We start from the raw sequence: 20,161 nt of genomic DNA, 5'->3' as shown, positions 1-20,161 counted from the left end.
TGATGTGCGGCACTGAAGCCTGTGCTCTCTGGCCACCGCACCAGTGTTGCTGTGCGTGTGCCTTCACGCCTCTCATTGAGACGTGGCTTCATGTTCCATGAGGAGAAGAACGTTTTTAATCAAACCGCTGGCTTTATTTTTGTGGGGCTACTTCTGAAGGGTAGATTTCCTAGTAAAGCACCCATTTCTTGTTTTTTTCAACCACATTTTTATCAGCGGAGCCAAAACCCATAACGAAGCATTCAAATCCCCACCTCCAGATTTTGAATTGTAAAATAAAACTTGTTTTACCATGGATTTCCCCTTCCCCCCTTTTGTAAAGCAGTTAATTTTAGGCAGGGATTCAGGAAGTGCCTACTCCCATTTTCCGTCAAGCACAGAAATAGCTCGAGGGGCGCCCTCTCTCCGCCTCTTGGGAGCAGCTGGGGGAGTTCATTTATGTGTGTTTCTAGGCATTTCAACTCCTGCCTTTCTGCGCACTGTGTGTGTCTGTGCACCCTCAACTCCAAATTACCCTGGAACTTTCCGAAGCCCGCAGACTTCACTTCTTTTCTTAATAAAGCTGTGTGCAAAGATCTGGGCTGTTAACCCTCCCTTGTCACTGGAAACTGCCCCCTGTTCAGAAGGTCTTTAGAATAATTAACTCACAAGGAGTGGACAGAATGGCTGAATGGTTGCAATACTGTGATGTGAGAAATTCTGCTTTCAGAATCTTCATCTGAAACCTTTTGTTTTTTCAGAAGGTTCTTTACTTATAAAAAGCATTTGGAGGGGAGTCTATTGAACCTTAGGAGGTTGGTTAGAAAACTTAGCTCTGCCCAGCAAGAGCTAGGGTGGCCCAACCTTGAACAGCGGATGGGGTCAGTAGGAAGTAGACTTGTGGGCATTTTAAAGGTAGACCTGTAAGGATTGGCGTGCCCACCCGGTGGGTCAGAGGCACGGTTCATGAGTAATTCTTAGGTTTTGAGTTGGAGACACTGGGCAGAGAAGAATGCCATTGGCAGGATTTTGTGAACAGGAGTGGAAGTTTAGCTTCAGACCAGCAGGAACCAGTTTAGGTTTCATGGAATATGTTTATGTGGACATTAGAGTTAAATGGAATGCCATTATCAAGATTTTGTGAACAAGGGTAGCAGTTTAGCTTCAGACCAGCAGGAACTAGTTTGGGTTTCGTGGAATATGTTTATGTGGACATTAGACTTAGCCAGTTGGCCATTTGCAGCCCAATGCTTAATTTTAAAAGATTTGATAAGTTGTGAACTCTTAGGGTTTCTCATGTTTTCCTTTCTTGTCAGCTTTCTTTAGATCAAAGGACAGTTGGTAAAACCCAAACTATTCATCATGTTATCCTTAAACACTCTTGTCAAAATGTACTTCAGGGAAAATTTCTTTGGTGCCCCCCTTTGTGGAATTTGCCATTTTCTTCTCTGAATAACTGTTGTGTTTGTACCTTTTCTTCCACTGTAAACTGAATTTCGAAGACAACTACTAATTCTTTCTCATCTCCAAGTGCCCCAAAGTGTGATATTTGACATGCCATTCTGCAATGAATGAATAAGAGGTTGAGACAACTGACCCAAAGTTTGGAGAAGTGACCAGCTCATTTATTTGTGCTATTCCTTTTCTTTATGGATGACCACTGAACATTGACTGTCAGAGCCCTGTGCTTCACTCTGGAGGGCCGTTTTATTTGAGATCCTGCGATCCCCTCCCTAGGGGTGACCACTTCCTCTGCCTTGTCATTAGCAACAGGTCAGCGGAAGCCAGGGCTTGATGTGAAGAGCCTGCTGCTGATTTCATATGGAAACTTCAGATGGCCGCAGACGCCCAAGAAGCAGGAGTTGGGGGTGGCATTAGCTGATGTCATCGCCCGAGGCTCTGCTCCCTGTGAGCTCAGTGCCGTCCTGATGACAGAGCCTTGGCTCTCACAGGCAGTGGGACCCCCTCCTGCTCAGGAACCCCGTGACCAGAACCCCGCCTTTCCTAGCAAGAGGCTGGCTTGGTTGAAAATACAGACATCTGCTTGCCTGCTCCCTGGTGGATGTGGCACCCACCCCTCATTTTAAAAGCCTCTGAAAACTGTGCTTTGTTTTAGTGTTACTGCCTCCTTGGACCTTTTCCTTTGAAATAAGAAGAGGGTATTACAAAATCACAGGAGCAGAGGGTCATAACATTTCTGTGCTCTTCTCTTGAAGCAGAAATAAAAGCACATCTTGTTTGTATGTCTTCTGAAGAAGGGGTCTTGCCACTGGGCCTTGAAGCACAAGCACCTGCCCAGTAGGAGGTGGGCAGGTGGCTTTCCAGGCAGAGGGAGCAGCCTGGGCTGAGGCTTATGGATGGGACGTGGGGTTAGGCAAGGGAGTTGAGCCTGGACCACGTTGGCTGCAGATGAGGACAGAGGAGAAGAAGAGATCAGGTGCGAGGAGTCCACAGTGCCAGACCCTGGAATCTACAGTACGGCAGGTGGGGTAGCCTGCCCGCAGGCAGCTGTGTCTTCCATGATGGCCTGCGCATCAGACACATGGGGCCCAAACCCAGCCTTCCTGCCACTGGCCAAACAGAGTGCTGTGGTAAGGGGCTACCTTCACTGTGGGGTTGCCAGAGCCATGACAGAAAGCCAGCGTAGGGTGGGTATGAGATGATGACTCCCTGTCATTCATGAGTGGGATTAGGGATCGCTGGCACACAGTTGGTAAGGGGGCCATTTCTGGTGCTAGTAATTAAGGTCCCCATTCAGTAGGCCCATACAGCTTCTTCAGAGTCAAGTATTTTAACTTGTATGTTAAGCATGAATAAATCAAAGCAAAATCAAAAAGCGTTCCTTCATTTGCTTAGACCTCCAGTTGAGTGGTTTCGGATGTTCATGGTGTCAAGCATGGCATTCGGACCCGTCCTTCCAGGAGCCTGTAGGATCGCTCTCAGGAACTGGCTGTGACTGATGGGGCCATGCACACATCAACATGATCCGGGGCCATCTCTGTAGGATGCGACTCTCGGGTTTCACTATCCCACTCAGCCCTGTGGTCCCAGGCACTGGTTCTTCCCTGCCTTCCTCCAGGTGAACAGGGCGGGGTGAGGGACATGTCTGTTTTGCCCTGGTTAAGTATTATCACGAAGCAGTCTCATTGCTACAGCCTCATCATCAGAAAGTTGTCTCTGGAAATGCCTAGTCTGAACAATATGGAGTTTGTGTGTCAGGAGAGAGGCAAAGTCTGTATGGCTGGCCGAGATGGCCTTTGGTGGCTATGCTGCTGTCTTTGAAAGGCCGTGTGGTCCCCTCTCACCCCATTCCAATCTAATAGTGTATATTTGATATAGTCTCTTTGTCAAGACTTTCCTGTGATCTTGAGGTTCACATCCACCCTGTGATGTAGTATTATCCCCATTTCACAGATGAGGAGGAAAATTGAGTTCACAGAGGACAGTCTCCGTAAATTCATCAGAGCCAGCTGGGAGAAGCAGAGGGCGTGCCCTAATTTCAGTCTCTGGATGCAAAGACAGAGCTTTTTCGGTTCTGTCCAGTCACTCTGGGTCTTGAAAAAGTATATATACGGTTTAAAATATATGTTTGTTTAAAACCGAAGCTCACATTCAACACCACCACATACCGTGCACGTTCAGCCTGATGCGTTTTTTGGTGAATCGCAGCGTAGATGGACGAGAGGCTGCCTCTTTGCCTCTCCACCCACTGGCTGGTGTCCTGGGTCATGTCTGCCAGCCTCATGCTGAAGCTGCAGTTGCTCTCTGCCAGCCTCTTGTCCCCACCATCGGCGGCTGAAATCTCCTCATCTGTGACAGCTCATGGCCTCACTGCTGTTGTTTGCTTTTTCAAGTGCTGATGTCGAGCCCCTTCCCTCCACTTCCTGACACACAGCACTGAAGGATGGCATTCCGGTGCCCGGCACACTCATCTGGGCATGCTGGGGCTGTGTGCATTGCTGGGCACACTATTTCTGTTCCCTGTTGTTGCCTAACAAATCCCCTGTACCCTCAGTGGCTGAAACCAACAAATTGTGATGGATTCGTGAGTTGGCTGGGCAGTGCTTGCTTCGTGTGGTGCTATCAGGGGGACAGGGTGGCCAGAAGGTCATAAACGCCCTCATGCCCGTTTCCAACGGTTGGCGCTGGGCACCTTGGTGCCCCTTTGTAGGTGTCTCTGTGCGGCCATTCAGATTTCCCTTCATTATGGGGGCTGGGCCCAAGAATGGGATGCTCCAGGTGAAGGTGGCAACTGCAGCTGTCTAAGGCCAGGCTTCAGAGTTCTGCCATATTCCACTGCTCACAGCAGGCCACAGGGCAAACCCAGGATGAGCCCAGATTCAAGAGGAGCAGGGACAGACTCTTCCTCTTGATGGGGGAATGGCAGAATTCCTTTACAGAAGACATTGTGTGATGCCACCGTCTTTGAAAACACAACCTACTAAACTAATTCAGACTATAGAATGCAGGGATATTATTGTAGAGGTAATCATCCATCTCTTCTAATTAATTAAAATGTAAATTGCTCACAAATGTCAGTGTCAGTACTTTATTACTTTATTATTAATTATAGGTGGCCGGTGAGAATTGTAGGCTGATCAGATGTAGCTGGTGAGGAGTGCGTGAGTTGGGACCCGGATTTTCCTTGTGGAAATGGATCCAGTAATGTTGATGCAGTGAAATCTTGGCCCTTGGCATTATAATGCTCCAATAAAGAGACTGTTCAACAACTCAGTACTACCTTTTAATCTTTCTGCAGTTAAGTTGGATTTATGATTTATGAGTTTTTCTTCCTGTTCTTTTGCAAGCCACTAGCATTTTTTCCAATCACCAGATGTCCTCTTTCTCGTTTTAAAAAGATAAGGCCTAGGACTGTGGTAAGTGTCGGCCTTCCGGGGTCTGTAGACGCTGATTCTGCCTCTGTGGGCCTCTGCTGCACCATGAGATGCTTGGCCTCTCTGCTCAGCCCTGGTCTTGTAAGATAGACTCACTGCAGGAAAGCGTTCGGGCCCCTGAGCGATCCTGTCCTGTGCCCTTTGCTGGGACTTGTGTCTACAGCATGCAAGTGATCCTGAAAGTGTACTTTTCAGCCACTTTGAGAAGCCCCTGGACATTGTTCCAACAGTAGGTTCACATTTGATTTCTGATCTGAGACAAATAATGGTGACATAATGGATGCAGGATACTATGCTTTTGCTTTCAATCTATTATATTCCCTACCAGTGGTAACTTGTTTGCCTGAGGCCAGGGAAGGCCTGGCCTGCCTTGTGGGTCATGGGCCTCAAGTGGGTAAAGGTAGCCAATGTTAAACAGCTACACAGCCTAAGTAAAGGAATGAAAAACAAGGTTCCAAAAGGTTCAGCTAAGCCCATCTGGGATAGGGGCACAACTCTTTTCTCTAAAAATTATTAGATTCCATAGAGCTGGATTGAAAAGGGAAACTGAGACCCCCAGAGGTGAGGAGAGCCGAGACCAAGCCGAGGCCAAGAACTGGGGAAGACTGGGCCTTTCTTTTTTCTTTTTACTGTGCCACAGACATGATCTTCACTAGCTGCCTGTTAACTGTAAGGAAAAATATAATGACCTGATTCCAGGAATTTTCCTTCTCTTTCTCTTCCGCTCCTGTCCGTTCTTAGCCCGCAGGCTGAGAAGGTTTAATTGCGTCTGCTGGGCGGGTGTTTTCTCATGGGGATTAGAGCAGGCCAAATTGGGCTTTAACGCTTAGTGGGATAACAGAGCTTCCTGAGGAATGTGAACCTAATTAGGGATTCCAGGGTCAAGCCTGACAAAGGAGACACAGAAGCAAAGTTAGGGCAAGCTCTTGAAGGAAGGAAAGAAAGTTAATAAAGTCTCGAATGTCCTCATTTTGTACTGCTGTTCTTTGTATAGATCTGCTGTTGTTTGCAGGCTTGTGTTGAAAGTCTGACCCTGGGCCTCTCTTCAACCCTCCACGGAGCCCCCTGTCCCCAGGCACCCTTGGAAGAGCATCCTTGAATGATGAGTAAGGCCACCTTTGGCTTGTCAGGAGCCCCCGGCCTCACCTGGGGGACCCAGCTCCTGTGTCGTTCTGTGTCGACCTGAGGTTTCCGCCGGTCCTATCAGACCTTTGATTGTTAGTGCTGGGGGATTGCATTTTATTCCCCCAAATTCAAATGTTGAAGTCCAAATCCCCAGAACCTCAGAATGTGGCAGGATTTGGAGATAAGGTCTTTAAAGAGATAATTAGGTTAACATAGGGTCATTAGGGTGGGCCTAATCCAGTATGACTGGTGTCCTTAGAAAGACCAGGACACAGACACACACAAGGAATGGCCATGTGAGGACACGGGAGAAGGTGGCCATCTGCAGGCCCGGGAGAGAGGCCTCAGGAGGAACTACCCTGCCCACATCTTCTTCTCAGCCTCCTAGCCTCCAGGGCTACGGGAGAATAAACGGCTGTGGTGTCAGCTGCGCGTTCTGTGGTATGTTGTTACGGCAGCCGCCCCCCACCCAAGCTAAGACTGTTGGTTATCTAAGCAGATAAAACACTTGGGTCAGTGTCAGCACTGGGAATGAGCGGACTTTCCTTTTGTGATTATTCTCCTCACCCTGCCCTTATAATAGACGATAATAATGGTAATACAAACACATGAACAATGCATCCGTTTTCAATCTTAACTAATGGGTGAATTAAAGATCTTGCTATTTTATTGATCAGTAACATACAATGTAAGAAGTCAAAGCTGTGATATAACAGAAGTACCCCTTCGTAAAAGCTTCACCCTCCTTGCAACCAGGCTGCTACTTGGTGTAGAGATTAGAGAAGAGTCCCAATCCCCAATTATATCATAAGGTCCTGGTGGTCAGCAAATATTTGGCATCCGTATCTGTTTTTCCCTGGCTAGTTCAGGGCCTCAGAGGTAGGTTACCTCTGACTGTTTTTATGACTTAGGAAAGAAAGTACTGCCATCTTGCCATCATCATGAAGTGTCTTTAAAAATAGTTGTTTTTGTTAAGATAAAACAAAAGGAAACTTCATTTCTGAATCTTTGCAACTTATCTTAGAGTTAAAATTATTATGATTAAAGTAATTTTATGTGTGATGGAACTTGTGCATAAGGTGATGTCTCTGTACTTGACTTAACTCAGTGAGTTGCTTTCTCCCTTGTCTGCAAGGTTTGGCAAGGTCAGTGGCTGGCCCGTTTGTCTCTACTCAGTTTCTGCCTATTTTGCACCTAAATGCTGGTGGTATGTGGTGGTGTGCATTTGTGGAACGTGTTTCATTACTGTGGGTTGGCACTGTTGAGCTGATCCTCCCCTCCAGAATCCTGACATGAACAAGGTTTGCCCAGGCCTGCTTGATACCAGAATAGAGACTTCACCTGTGGACAGAATGACTTGGAGAACAAGCAGGAAGAAACGATTAGAGGAGCCCAAGCCTCCAGGATTTCCCTTTAGTGGCTGCGTGTGTAAAAGCATATTTGACACTTCAGGGTGCTCGCTTCAGTTCCTTTTTTTTTTTTTCCGAGACGGAGTCTTGCTCTGTTGCCCAAGCTGGACTGCAGTGGCACCATCCCAGCTCACTGCAACCTCCTGGTTCAAGCAATTCTCCTGCCTCAGCCTCCTGAGTAGCTGGGATTACAGGCACGCGCCACCACGCCCTGCTAAGTTTTGTATTTTTAGTAGAGATGGGGTTTCGCCATGTTGGCCAGGCTGGTCTGGAGCTCCTGACCTCAGGTGATCCGCCCACCTTGGCCTCTCAAAGTGCTGGGATTACAGGCTGGAGCCACTGCGCCCAGCGTCTCTTCAGTCTTACTTCATGTTTCTGTGAGGTTCTGGGAAGCTGATTCACGCGACCCACCATGACTGGAATTTTTGATGATTTGGAACAGATAGAATTAAATTTTACCTTTATTCTCTTTATACAGGATATGTATGTTTATACAGAATATGTAGTGCATCTGTTATACCCACACGGTTTTAGAGAATCTGATGGAAAAATGTCACTTTCTATATGGCTGTTTACAAAATGAAATTTAATAAGAAACAACAATAAAAGCTGAGTTCGGAGTTTTATTGTGTTCATCAAAAGGAAAACAACGTCTATCAAGCACAAGGAGAACTGAGTTGTCCTTCATTTCTCCCAGGACTTAGATCTCCCAGAAGTAAGCAGAGAGGGATTGGTTCAGGTTTGAAGAGTTGATGTCACTCCTTACTGAGGAAGGTCTGCACCTGAGGCCCTGTGTCTGTCAGCACTGAGGGTAATGGTGGTGGGACCGGTGCACCTTGGGTGAAAGCACTTTCTAAGGCAGAATGTGCTTGTTGGCTGAAGTGCTTTCATTCACTTGGGGGATGGAACTGCAGGGCTGAGCTTTGTTGTGTGTGCACACACACAAACATACAGAGATACATACAGGTATACACCCACACACAGAGAAACACACAGACACACTCTCACGTCGATACACTCACATGAGGCATAGGTGCACATAGAAACACACAGAGACACACTTACAAAACTCACAGTTTCAAACATGCACATTCATACATTCTCACAAGCACACATGCTCTCACCCACCACACTTTTACACTCCCATGCACACAACACTGACTCATCCACTCATACGCAAACTCACAACACTCTCAAACTTACACACAAAATAATACATTTTCAGATATCCACAGTAAAATATGCCTAGTCAAACACAGACACCACCACATGGATACAGTCAGCCACACTCACACACCCACACTCACACTCACCCACACTCACACATACGCTCACCCACACACTCACATTCCCAAGGACACAGTCATGAGGTGGTGGCAAGCCTTTGCCCCTCTGCCCCTCTGTCCTGTGGACCTGCGGGCTTGGAGACAAGGTTATTGATGCCAGTGTACCCAGGCACCCACGTAGCCAGGTGTGGGGCGGGCACAGCAGTGTTTGTTTGTGGTTTCCTTGGGAACAGTTGATTAGGTCCCAGGATAGCTGAAAGCAGGCCATAAAGAGGCTCTCAAACAGGTTTCATAGAGGGGCCCTCGCCACCACCATAGGAGGGACGGATCCCGGGGATGCCACAGCCCATGGCTTTTGTCCCATAGCCCATGACCCACTGCCTTCTCTCCAGCCTTCTGTGGCTGCTAACGGGAGCTGCTCTGCCCCCTTCTTTGTCTCACTGTTGTCACCTCTTGTCACCCTAACCCCTGAGGGAGTTGCTCATTATGAGAGGGTGCAGCTCCTATCAGGAGAGGAGTCTGGAGCTGGGGCACCAGCTGGCGTCGTCTCTGTGAGAGTTCCCGTGGCTGGCACTGGCCATCTCTGAGACGCAGCTTCTCATACACAGAGTGGGGGCTCTCTGGCCTTATTGTGAGGGCTACAGAGAAAGACCTGCAGATGGGGCACTGTTCCATGTTTAGCTGATTTGAGTCCACACATTGGATGAGCCGTGGGCCTCCCTGGGAGTGCACCTTGACCGCCTGGTTCTTGTCTCATCCTCTCACGCCCCGGCGGCTCACTCAGCATCACGTTACAGAGCAGGCAAAGCGCAAGGCCAGTGGGTGCCCACCTAGACCCTTGGCCATGCCACCGCACACATTCCAGTCATGCTGGCGGTGCACTGATGGGGCCAGGCGCAGCTCAGAGGCTCCTGATTAACATCTGCAGGACAGTCTCAGGGGATGCAGTGTGCCGGGACCCTCCCAGCCCTGCAGTGTTGGGTGGCTACACTGTCTCTGAATAAGTCAAACTGGCATGTTACGAACATAAGTGCTAAAGCAGTGTCAGCTTCTTTGTGCCAAGGAAGGCCAAACCCACCTGGAGTTGGCCCCAACCCACAGTGCTTCCCTCTATTCAGTGAAAAGAGTGAAGGAACCCCACAGTGCTGGGGAATGTGTGATCAGAGCTGGAGTTTGAGGTGAGGAGAGCAAACAGGTGTGCCTCACTCCCTTACCTGGCTCCATCCACAGGAGATACCCTCCTGATGCATGGGAGGCGGGGTAGCCTGTAGATCAGCGGAGCAGGCTTGGTGGAGAGCTGTGTGCGCTCTGGTGGGGATGCAGCTCTGCCCACGGAAGCACTGTGCTTCTGCCTCTGCTAAGGCTGAAGAACAGCAAGTGACACCTGACTGTCCAGCAAAAGCAGCTGATCGCACCGCTGCACAGTCCCCATAGGTTCCTTGGTGCTGAGCAGGCCGGCGTGAGCATCCCCAGTCCAGCCGCCTCGTCCCATGGTTCTGTCTGTGGTCAGCTTACCTGCCTTAGTATAAGAGAGGAAAAGTGTGACGGAAATAGAATCTCTTTTCAGGAACTTCCTGTCCTGGAATATGGTTTTAGCCACATTGAAGGAACAAGTGCCCTCCGTGTTCACTTGGTCATGGTTTTTACTAAATTAGATGTTTGCACTTAGAGAAACAATGAGTTTTCTCTTTATTAACAGGTAATTCTTTGCCTCTAGAATGTCCCCCTTCCCTCTGGTTGGTGCTCCATGAGCATTTTTATTTGCAAATCCACTCTCACAAAAGGTCTTTCCTGAGACATTTTTGTCTGTATTTTGTAACAGCACATATGCAAACAGACAGTAGGGCCTGTGACCGGTTCTCTTGGAAGAGAGGACTAAGTTCGGTAGGATGCGAATGTGGAGGCTCAGGGCAAGGCTGCCTACCATTTGCTCTGCAGAACCTGGGAGCTGCTCACCCCCCACTGTTCCCCAGCTCACTTTCTTAAAAACGATTCATTTTATGCAGTTTCTATTACGTGAGCCGTAAGCTCTGTGGGGTTGGGGACTGGTCTTCTTCATTTCCAAATGAAGTCCTGGCAGGAGAAAACTGTCAGTGAAAATGTGCGGGACAAGTGATGGATGGAGTTCGGGCGTGCCAATTCCAGAGCCCCTTAGCCATGTAAGCCGTGGATGATCTGGGGCGAGATGGGACTCGGGCAGTCCCGGCTTACACAGCTCACCTCTCCTTTTCTGTAGGACATCCTGGGGCCAGGCCAGGCGGTGGGCAGTTATTGCACCCCGTCTGGCCATAGAGGGATGTGGGAACACACAGACCTGGCTTTTGGACCAAATCCTTAAGTTACTGCTGTCTTTAAAACTCAAGTTTCTGACATTGCACAGGGCTTTTCTTTTCATTGTCTCAACAAACGCATGCTTCCATACAATGAATTTTAAAAATGTATTATAGACTCTATTTTTAAGGGAGTTTTAGATTCATACAAAAATTGGACACACTCAGGCTGGGCGCGGTGGCTCATGCCTGTAATCCTAACACTTTGGGAGGCCAAGGTGGGTGGATCACGAGGTCAGGAGATTGAGACCATCCTGGCTAACACAGTGAAACCCCGTCTTTACTAAAAATACAAAAAATTAGCCGGGCATGGTGGCAGGCACCTGTAGTCCCAGCTACTCGGGAGGCTGAGGCAGGAGAATGGCGAGAACCTGGGAGGCGGAGCTTGCAGTGAGCTGAGATCACGCCACTGCACTCCAGCCTGGGGCACAGAGCAAGACTCCGTCTCAAAAAAAAAAAAAAAAAAATGGACACACTCTTCTTCCTCTTCATATGTAAACATCTTCCATTCCTGTGGTACATTTGTTACACTTGATTAGCCAATACTGATACAGTCTTAGTAACCAGAGCCCTTGGTTTACATTAGGATTCTCTCCTGGTCTAAACCCATATTCTGTGGGTTTAGACAAATGCAGAATGACGTGCATCCATCATTACAGTATCAAGCAGAATAGCTTCATGGCCTTAAAGAGTCTCTGTGCTCTGCCTGTTACTCTCTCCCTTCTAATCCCTTTCACTGACCTTTTCACTGTCCCACAGTTTTGCCTTTTCCAGAATGTCACAGAGTTGAAATCATACAGTATGTGGCCTTTTCACAGTGGCTTCTTTCACTTAGTAATGTGCATTTAAGTTTCCTCTTTGTGTTTTCCTGCCTTCATAGCTCATTTCTTTTTGTCACGCTTGATATGCCATTGCAGGAATGCTGACAGTGAGTTTGAAAGGCAGGGGCCCTGATTCTTTGCACATTTCTTGCCTGCATGTCACATGTGGAGTGAGGCAACAAGATGCATGTGTGCGCTGAGTGGATACCATGCTTGGGGGGAGATAAGTCACACCGCTCTGTTAACCATGGGGTTTCCTTGTCTGGCTGTTTCCACCATCCTGTAAGGTTTTGTTTGTGACTCCCTCTGTTTCCAAAGCTGTTTTTGTTTTGTTTTGCTTTACATGTATTTGTTTACTTATTCTCTCATGCATTCATCAAACTTTAATGTACACACATGTAGTTGAGGACACACAAATGGAAAAGGTGTATTCCTGCTGGCCAGCTGCTATGAGTGTGTAGGGAACAGCTAGTTCATGGTGGGGCCAGGGGCCCTGAGAGAGGACCCCTGCCCCAGACATCCGTCTGAGTCAGAGCCCTGGTGGAGTAATCATGTGTCCCAGACACAGGAACGACCATGTGTCACATACTCCCTAAGGACCGGACTGCATAAGATAAGCAAGAGGCTATAAATAGTTGTCCTGGCAAGAGCCAAGGTCATGCCACCACCCACCCCAAACCACAAGGGCAATTAGTCAGATCTCTGAGATTCTCTAAGATTCTCCTTCCATTGCACATTTTCAGAAAACTCTTTGAGAAGGCAGGTGCCAGGGATCTGGAGGGGGCAGTGCCAGGAGAAAGCTAAGGAGTGAGGTCACTCACCAGGAGCCGAATCCTGTTTGCTGGTGCCTGGCTCCTGAGGGGCCCCCCAGAGCAGCACAATGCCAGTCTGGCCCCCTTAGTCCCTGTCCTCAGGGAGAGCTCTGTGCCTGTGAGTGGGGTCCCTGCCCTGTGCCAGCCACTCTTCTGAGCTCCTCACATGCCGTCTCTTAATTCTCACGGTGACCTTGCCCGGAAGGCACTACTGTTACCTGTATTTTTCAGATGTGGAAACTGAGGCCCGGAGAGATTAAAGGCCAAGGTCTCGTGGCTAGTAAGTGGTGGCGAACCTTCCCAAGGTGGGGTCTTTGCCCTGCAGGACTGGTGGCTCCGTGTGCCTGTAACTAACTGCCTCTCCTGACCGTGTTTGAGCCGCCTCGCCTCCCTTGCTTTCTTTGTCTTTCTCAGGGAGCTCTCGGTCTTCAGAGAGACTCTGATGGAGTTAAAGTCTCCTCTCCCATCTCTTGTGCCGTATGGAATAACCACGCCGACATTGCCACATTCAGACTCTTTTCAGTTCTACTTGTAGAAATAGTTCTAGAAAAAGTGGCCCCTTGTGTAGAGAATGCATGCCCCTGGGTGAGGATGGGAGGAGTGGGGGCTTGAAGACTGCCAGGGAGAGCCTTCCACCTCCTTCTCTGGGCCCCACTCCCAAGTTCCCCAAACACGGACCGACTCGGAAGTTTCCATCCTCGAAGTCTACCAGTTCTTTGTGCAAGTGGGGGCTAAATTTTATATCTATGAGTGATTTGCATTTTTCTTGAAGGGGAGGTCCCATGGTTTCCGTGACATTAGCAAAAAGGACAGGGACTTTCCAAAAGTGAACAAACCCCTGGACTCTCTTAACTCTAAATCTTGTCAGTCTTGATCTGCTACAGCTTTGTGGTCGGAGTGAGGTTAGAGACAGTTTGATTCAGCCTCTGGGAGCCTGGCTTGATTATGATGCTAATTTTTTCCTGGAGAATCCGTTTGCTTATCTGTTTCTTCTGTCTTTGAAAGGTGGTGATTCCCTGCGGTGTGCAAGCCCGACTGGAACAGGTAAGCCCTTTGCATTTCTTTGGCTCCATTGTTCTATCCTGTGGGACTAAGTCCTTTCTTGAAGCTGGGCCCTCTGGGGATCTTTTGGCTTCCTCTAGGATCCATGCCCTCCCTTTGACCTGTAGCTTTCATTTCCAAGGCTCTCTCTGAGGACCTTTGACCATGCTGCACTGGCCATTTGCATGGTTTTTTAGAGAAGAAGATCCGCTGTGCCTTTGCGGGAGCTGCCTTTCTGTCAGTAATAGTTACCTTTGGGGCGAATCTCCCCAGGCTGAGTTTCCTTGGCTATAAAGTGAAGACAGCACAAGTCTGTTGTCTTAGTGATAAAAACCTGGATAGTGAGGGTGCCTGGGTCGCCGGTGGCAATGGACAATGTAGTATAGTGGTTTGTAGACTGACATCCAACTCTGACAAATACTGGGTGGGTGTGTGTGTGTGTGCAAATCGGATTGATTTGTAAATACAGTAGCACTTTCTGTTTGGCTTGTGATTAGGCAAATTTAAATTGCTGTCTGCTTTTCAAATGCAGCTCCTTGGAAGGTCGTGGTACCTCCTGGTGTTTTATTTGCCTCCACCCTTTGGAGCTAAGGGGGTGAAGCTTTGCTTCTGAGGGCTTATTGCAGGATTCTGAGGGCTTGCAGGATAACTGAAAGGCTCACTGTGCCCAGACAGTAGGACACAGGACCCTCTTCTCTCACTGCAAATCAGAAGCGACTCCCTGGGAGGGAGATGGGAAGCTGCGTCTTGCTGCTGGGGAAGTGTGTGCAGGTTCGGCCTCCCTGGTGGGGTAGGGAAACAGGTGCGCCGTGGTTCCTCGTGGATGTCTGTCAGGTGTGCTGTTGCCCGTACTTCTCAAGCAGGGCAGGGCTTACTGCCCTTGGCTCCCCCTAGCTTCACCATACACAGAATCTGGGGTGTTGTGCTGGAGATTTGGCAGTCTTCTGGGTTGTGAGCCTGGTGACCTCCAGACATGGAAGTGGCTAACTGCCTCTGTCTTGTGGTGCAGTAGGACATCCTTCCCCAGGCTCGGCCAGCGGCGCCTGTGTGGCAGCTTCCCTGCTCTGATGAAGTCGAGATCAGATCCTGGCTGCAGTGACTGGGCTCTGCTCTTGCCCCCTGCCCTCCTGAGCCTTGGTTTCCTCGTTAAGCCATTGGGCATGGGGGCGGCTCTCTAACCTCATCGCTTGAGTGGCCGAGCCCTGCCCTCTCCCCCTGCCGACCTGAGCCTCAGTTTTCTCCTTTACGCAGTGGCCATAGGGGTGCTCTCTAACCTAGCTGTGGACGAAAGAAGAGGGACTATGGGCTCAGGCCTGTCACAGAAGCCTGGTCACAGGCAGGGTGCCCTTATTATGCTCCTTTTAATGCTGTCACGTAGTGTGGTCTCTTCGCTTCTGGAAGAGCACAGTATGCATTTGAGGTCATAGGAACATGAAAAAAATCTCACTCAGAAACCTAAAATATTGACAAACTTTGAAAAACATGTTGCAGCATCAAGAGCTGAGGCCATCCGGGGTGGGCGCCTGCCCGGCCGTCCTTGCTGGCCTCAGCTGTGTCCCCAGGCCTGTGGTCCACTCTCACTCCATTCTTCTGTAGCACTCACCGCTGACGGAGGGGTAGGGTGGGGCAGCGGGGGGAGTGGGGGGACTTGGGGGAGTGTCTTTGCATTTGGTTTTGACAGGCTGCGGTTTGTGACCGATTTCCTCAGGCTTGTCACAGGCCCCGGGAGCCCAGGGCTGAAGCCCAGGTGGTCCCAGAGCTGTGTGCCTGTCCCAAGGCCCTGGCTGAAGCCTGTTTTCCTGGTGGCAGCTGAGGCTCTCTCACCTTGCAGACAGTTCCTTGCCCTCAGATTTGTTGGTGAGCCCTGGACATCAGAGGCACCAGAGGGCTAAAGCCGTGTGCTGGGTCTAAAGACGCGGGTTGCAGGGCTGTCAACAGCCGGGACAGGCCAGAGCCCCATCCTGGCTGCTTAGATGTTGTCACTGTGCCCCCTGGAGCCCAGGGTCCCAGAGAGGAGTCTTCAGTCTCCTGGACCACAGCCCTCCCCCTGCATCAGGACACGGCCTCCCTGTTAATCTTTTCACAGGTGTGGTTGCTAAGCGATCTGGCTCTTCTAGCCCAGCCTGGCTCCTGCCCACTCCCCTTGCTGCTGTGTGTGTGTATGTGTGTGTATGTATTATGTATGTAATTGTTTTAAGTATATGAATACACACATGCATGCAGTTGTTATATGTATATGAATAGACATGCATGTTATGCATGTAATTATAGGTATACGAACACATGCATGCATGTTATACATGTAATTGTTATATGCACACAAATGAATATGTACGTGTTATACATGTGTCAGCACATGAATACATACATGTGCCATACATACGAGTGTTATGTATGTGAATATATATATATATTAGGTATGTAGTCTTTATATGTGAGTGTATATGTGTGTCATGTAATTGTTAATATGAATGTTTCTATGCATATATTATGTATATAAATGTTACATATGTGAATATATGTATCTTGTATGTAATTGTTATGTGTGTAGGTTTCGAATGTAGTTGTTAATATATCTGAGTGTATATATATATATGTGGATAATGTAATTGTTACCTGTGTGTGAATGTATGGATGTGTGTGTTTATTATGTATGTGAGTTTATGTGTATGTGAATGTGTGTGTGTGTGTGTGTGTGTGCATTTCCCTGAGACGAACATGCGTGAGTCCACTCCGTACTAAGCTCTCTGTGGCCTTTTCAAATTGCCTTGACCAGATGGCCTCCAGGTGTGGTCCCTGGACCTGCAGCCTTAGCATTGCCTGGGCACCTATAGAAATGCACATTCTCAGGCCCCAGCCCAGCCCTGCTGAATCAGGAACTCGCACTGGAGCCCAGTGATCGGTGCTTTAACAAACCCTCTGGCAAGGTTGATCAGCTCAAGTGTGGGAATCCTGGCTGTGAGCTGAAACTGGGGCAGGGATCAGCCTGTGGGCGTGCAGTCAGGGGTGGCCTTGGCAATGCCTGCCTTTTGGGCTGCTCTCCCCATGTGGTGGTGTGGGGCCATTCGGGGTGGGCGCCTGCCCGGCCATCCTTGCTGGCCTCAGCTGTGTCCCCAGGCCTGGGGTCCACTCTCACTCCATTCGTCTGTGGCACTCACCCCCTACGGGTGGGTGCGGTGGCGGGGGGCTTGGGGGAGCTTGGGGGCGTGTCTTTATGCTTGGTTTTGACAGGCTGCGGTTTGTGACTGATTTCCTCAGGTTTGTCATAGGCCCCGGTGGCCCCAGAGCTGTGTGCCTGTCCCGAGGTCCTAGCTGAAACCTGTTTTCCTGGTGGTAGCTGAGGCTCTCCCACCTCGTAGACAGTCTCTTGCCATCAGATTTGTTGGTGAGCCTTTGATGCCAAGACACCCGGTTCCCTCACATCTTTGTTTTGCATGGAGCTTTCTCCCCTAAACAGGGCAGTGCTGTCTTCCTCCTGGCGTGGAGGAGTAAATGGAAGGATGGATGTGGCAGCCCAGCCCGGCCTGAGCACTCTTCTGCCTCCCTGCTGGGTGGCCTTGTAGAAGCAGACCCTCCTATTTAGTGGAGCTCGGGCGGCAGGGTTTCCACCTGCACAGTGTGGCTTCTCAGGGCAGAAAGCACAGAATCTTTTTCTTCTTTCCTGATCCTGTTTGGGCTCAGTCTTCTGGCACTGTGATCCCTGGCATTTTGGATGGGCATGAAATTGCTTTCAGATAATACTGACATCCCTGATGTCACCTGGGGTGTCACTGTGCCCTGTGAGACCTGGCCAGGTCACCTGATAGCTGTTTTTTTTTTTTTCTTTGTTACCATTCATTGAGTACCTATTCTGTCTCAGATGCCCTGCCCTCCCTCACCTGCTGGAGCTCAGAAAAGTGAAGAAACTCCCACATCACCCAGACACTAAGTGGCTTCTGTTCTCTGGGGTGTCAGTGCCCCTGCATGGCCCTCTGTGACCTGCCCTCAGACCTGGCTGCCCTTCTGCTCTGTCCTGTGCTGGAGGCCCTTCCCACACCTGGAGTTCACCTGGCACCTGTACCCATCCCCAGCGCCTGCCTTTGCTCTGTAGCTAACCTGAGGGGCGTGACCCCTTTGGAGAGGTTCTAGAATAGCTTCATCCCAGCATGTTTTATCGAGGTGAGCTGCCGGGTCTGTCAAAATTCCTGGAGTTGCACTGGCTGAGGGCATGATTGTTTTGAATCCCTTGGGCCTAATTCCCTGGTGGGGCGGAAAGAAGGCGGTGATGAACCATGCCAGTGGTACTTGCCTGCTGGCTTCCCACGACAGGACTGTAAGGGTGTCTGTCACCTTAATGACATTATACTGTGTGAGGGTCCTTTGTCTGCAGGCATAGGGTGCCTTTGTGGCTCCCCGGGGCATTTAAGACACAAGGGAGAAGGAACATTTTCTGTGATGGTGGTGCATTGAACCTGTGGCTATTTACCTGTGATGTTCGTTGTCCTATTCCTGGTAGCAGAATCTTCTGTTTGTTTATTGCAGCAGCTTACAAAAGTGGAATATGAGGTTAGATTAATTCATGGACTCAAAAGCGGCACATAGTGTTGTTGAGAAAGGAGCTGGGAGGCAAACTTCCCTTTGTGAATGTCAACTTAGTGGATGTTACATGGACGGACACAGGGTTGGAGCTTCCTGGGAGCCAGTGTAAAAAGGAAACCACAATGATTGGCATGTGCCTTTCTGGAAGGTGGGAAGAAATAAGAATCAGCAGAGAAAATGTGCGATGAGGGAAATTATGAAGGGTGTAGACTAAGGCATCAGGGGCATGCACCACCTCTCCACGGGTCAAGCGGAATGATTTTGGAGGGATGTCAGAGGCAAGCTATTGGCACTGGATTTTGGAGGGATGTCGGAGGCAAGCATAGCCTCACTGGGACCTCTGGCTTTTCGAACTATAAAGGGACAATTGGTGTCTTTCTCATCTGCTTACATTACCTTTCCATGGGCTGTGGTCTGCTGGGTCATAGAGAGAATGCTTCACCATTGCTCAGGTAACTGCTGTCCCTAAGGCTGGGAGAGGTGGCCGGGCTCCTTACGGTGGAGTCACAGCCTGTGGTCCAGCTGCTCTGTACGTCTGCATATATGTGTACACGCATGTGCTCACATGCACACACAGGCACAGAATGTAGTAGTAGGTGTGAGCATGGACTAGATTTGGGCTGAGTCCCATCCCGGCTATGACACTAGTGAGCTGTGTGGCCTTGAATGGAGTTCTTTCAGTTTTCTAGGCTCCACTTTCCTCTTTTGTAAAATGAGGGTGCCACCAGCTCCTCTCGGGGTCACTGCCAGGATCGAATGAAATAACATGCTTAGATCCTCCGTGCTGGTGTGACACAGGGAAGACACGTGGTGTGTGGGGAAGAGCCTGTTTGGTTGTCCTGTGAAGGTGACTTGGCAGCGCGGTTCTTCTGGTGCGCACAGCCTCTGCTGTGTGCCATTCATTGTTGATCTGGTTCTCCTGACGGAGAGAACCAGTCTGATGAGTTCCAGAGCGTGTCCCCTGCTTCCTGAGGGTGAGGATATCGATGACAGACACTTACAGTAGATGATTCCTGTGATCCCGCATTTGCAGACTTGGAGGCACCACCGCGGTCAGAACAAGGGCACATGCCAGTCTGTCCTTGGTAGGTGCAGGTTTGCAGGATCTTTTCACGATGCTGCAGCCTAACAGTGGTCCAAATGGTGGCCCCACAGCTTTTGATTGAAGTTCAAGGGCAGTGTCCTTGTTTTTTTCCTCCCTGTGTTTACCTTCATACCCTCTGCAAGTGACTGATTCATACCAGCAAATCTTGGTGCCCTCAGGTGCAGGGCAGCCTTCACTAGGACACCCTGAAGCCATGTGTGGGACCCACTCCACGCCTCCAACCCCCCACGCCCCGCTCCCCGGCCTCCTGGGTAGCCCACAGCTAGCCTGCTTCCAGGGAGGGCCTGGCCTGCCCCAGGGAAGTGCCGCCTGTTTACAGCGGGGCTACTGTCCTTGAAGGAGGCCGGTGTCCCCGCCTTCTGGTGGCCGCCTCCAGTGTGGGAGGGTTCAGGGCAGTGCCTGATCCAGCTCTGGGCAGGTCCGGAGCCCGCGCCAGCTGCCTGCTCTCACGCTGTGATTGTTCTTGCTTGGCCTTGGCCATTGTGGTCTGTGGCCCCGGAAGAGGGGTTGGGTAAGAATAGTGGCTGAGTCATCAGGGCGGTGCTTCTCTTGGTTCACCTAACCTGAGGCCAGCGGGCTGCTTCCCTCCAAGGTGACCGCAGGGCTCACATTTCAGCCTGAGGCTGGAGCTCACACTCCACCTTTGCACAGCTGTGTGTGCAAGGTGCGTGTGCCTGTGGGCTGTGGCGTGAGGTGTTTTGTGTATGCTGTGTTTGTGTGTTGTGTGATGCAGTGTGTGTTGTACGTGAGGTGTGTGTGGTGTGTTTTTTGTGTGTTTGT

The 20,161-nt window shown here is 49.8% G+C and overlaps 1 protein-coding gene across 1 annotated transcript in view; it reads left to right on the top strand.

Annotated features, from left to right (window-relative positions):
* The window catches only part of TNS3 (tensin 3), a 330,636-nt gene that overhangs the window by 101,573 nt on the left and 208,902 nt on the right, over window positions 1–20,161 (top strand). The window contains exon 5 of the mRNA XM_011996485.1: window positions 13,663–13,701. Within this exon, the coding sequence (XP_011851875.1) occupies window positions 13,663–13,701 (39 nt within the window). The remainder of the gene's footprint in view (window positions 1–13,662; window positions 13,702–20,161) is intronic.

The sequence above is a fragment of the Mandrillus leucophaeus genome, unplaced genomic scaffold (genome assembly GCF_000951045.1).
Source record: "Mandrillus leucophaeus isolate KB7577 unplaced genomic scaffold, Mleu.le_1.0 Scaffold517, whole genome shotgun sequence".
NCBI lineage: Eukaryota > Metazoa > Chordata > Mammalia > Primates > Cercopithecidae > Mandrillus > Mandrillus leucophaeus.
The sequence above is the reverse complement of the archived record's forward strand: the minus strand, read 5'-3'. Positions and strand labels throughout refer to the sequence as shown.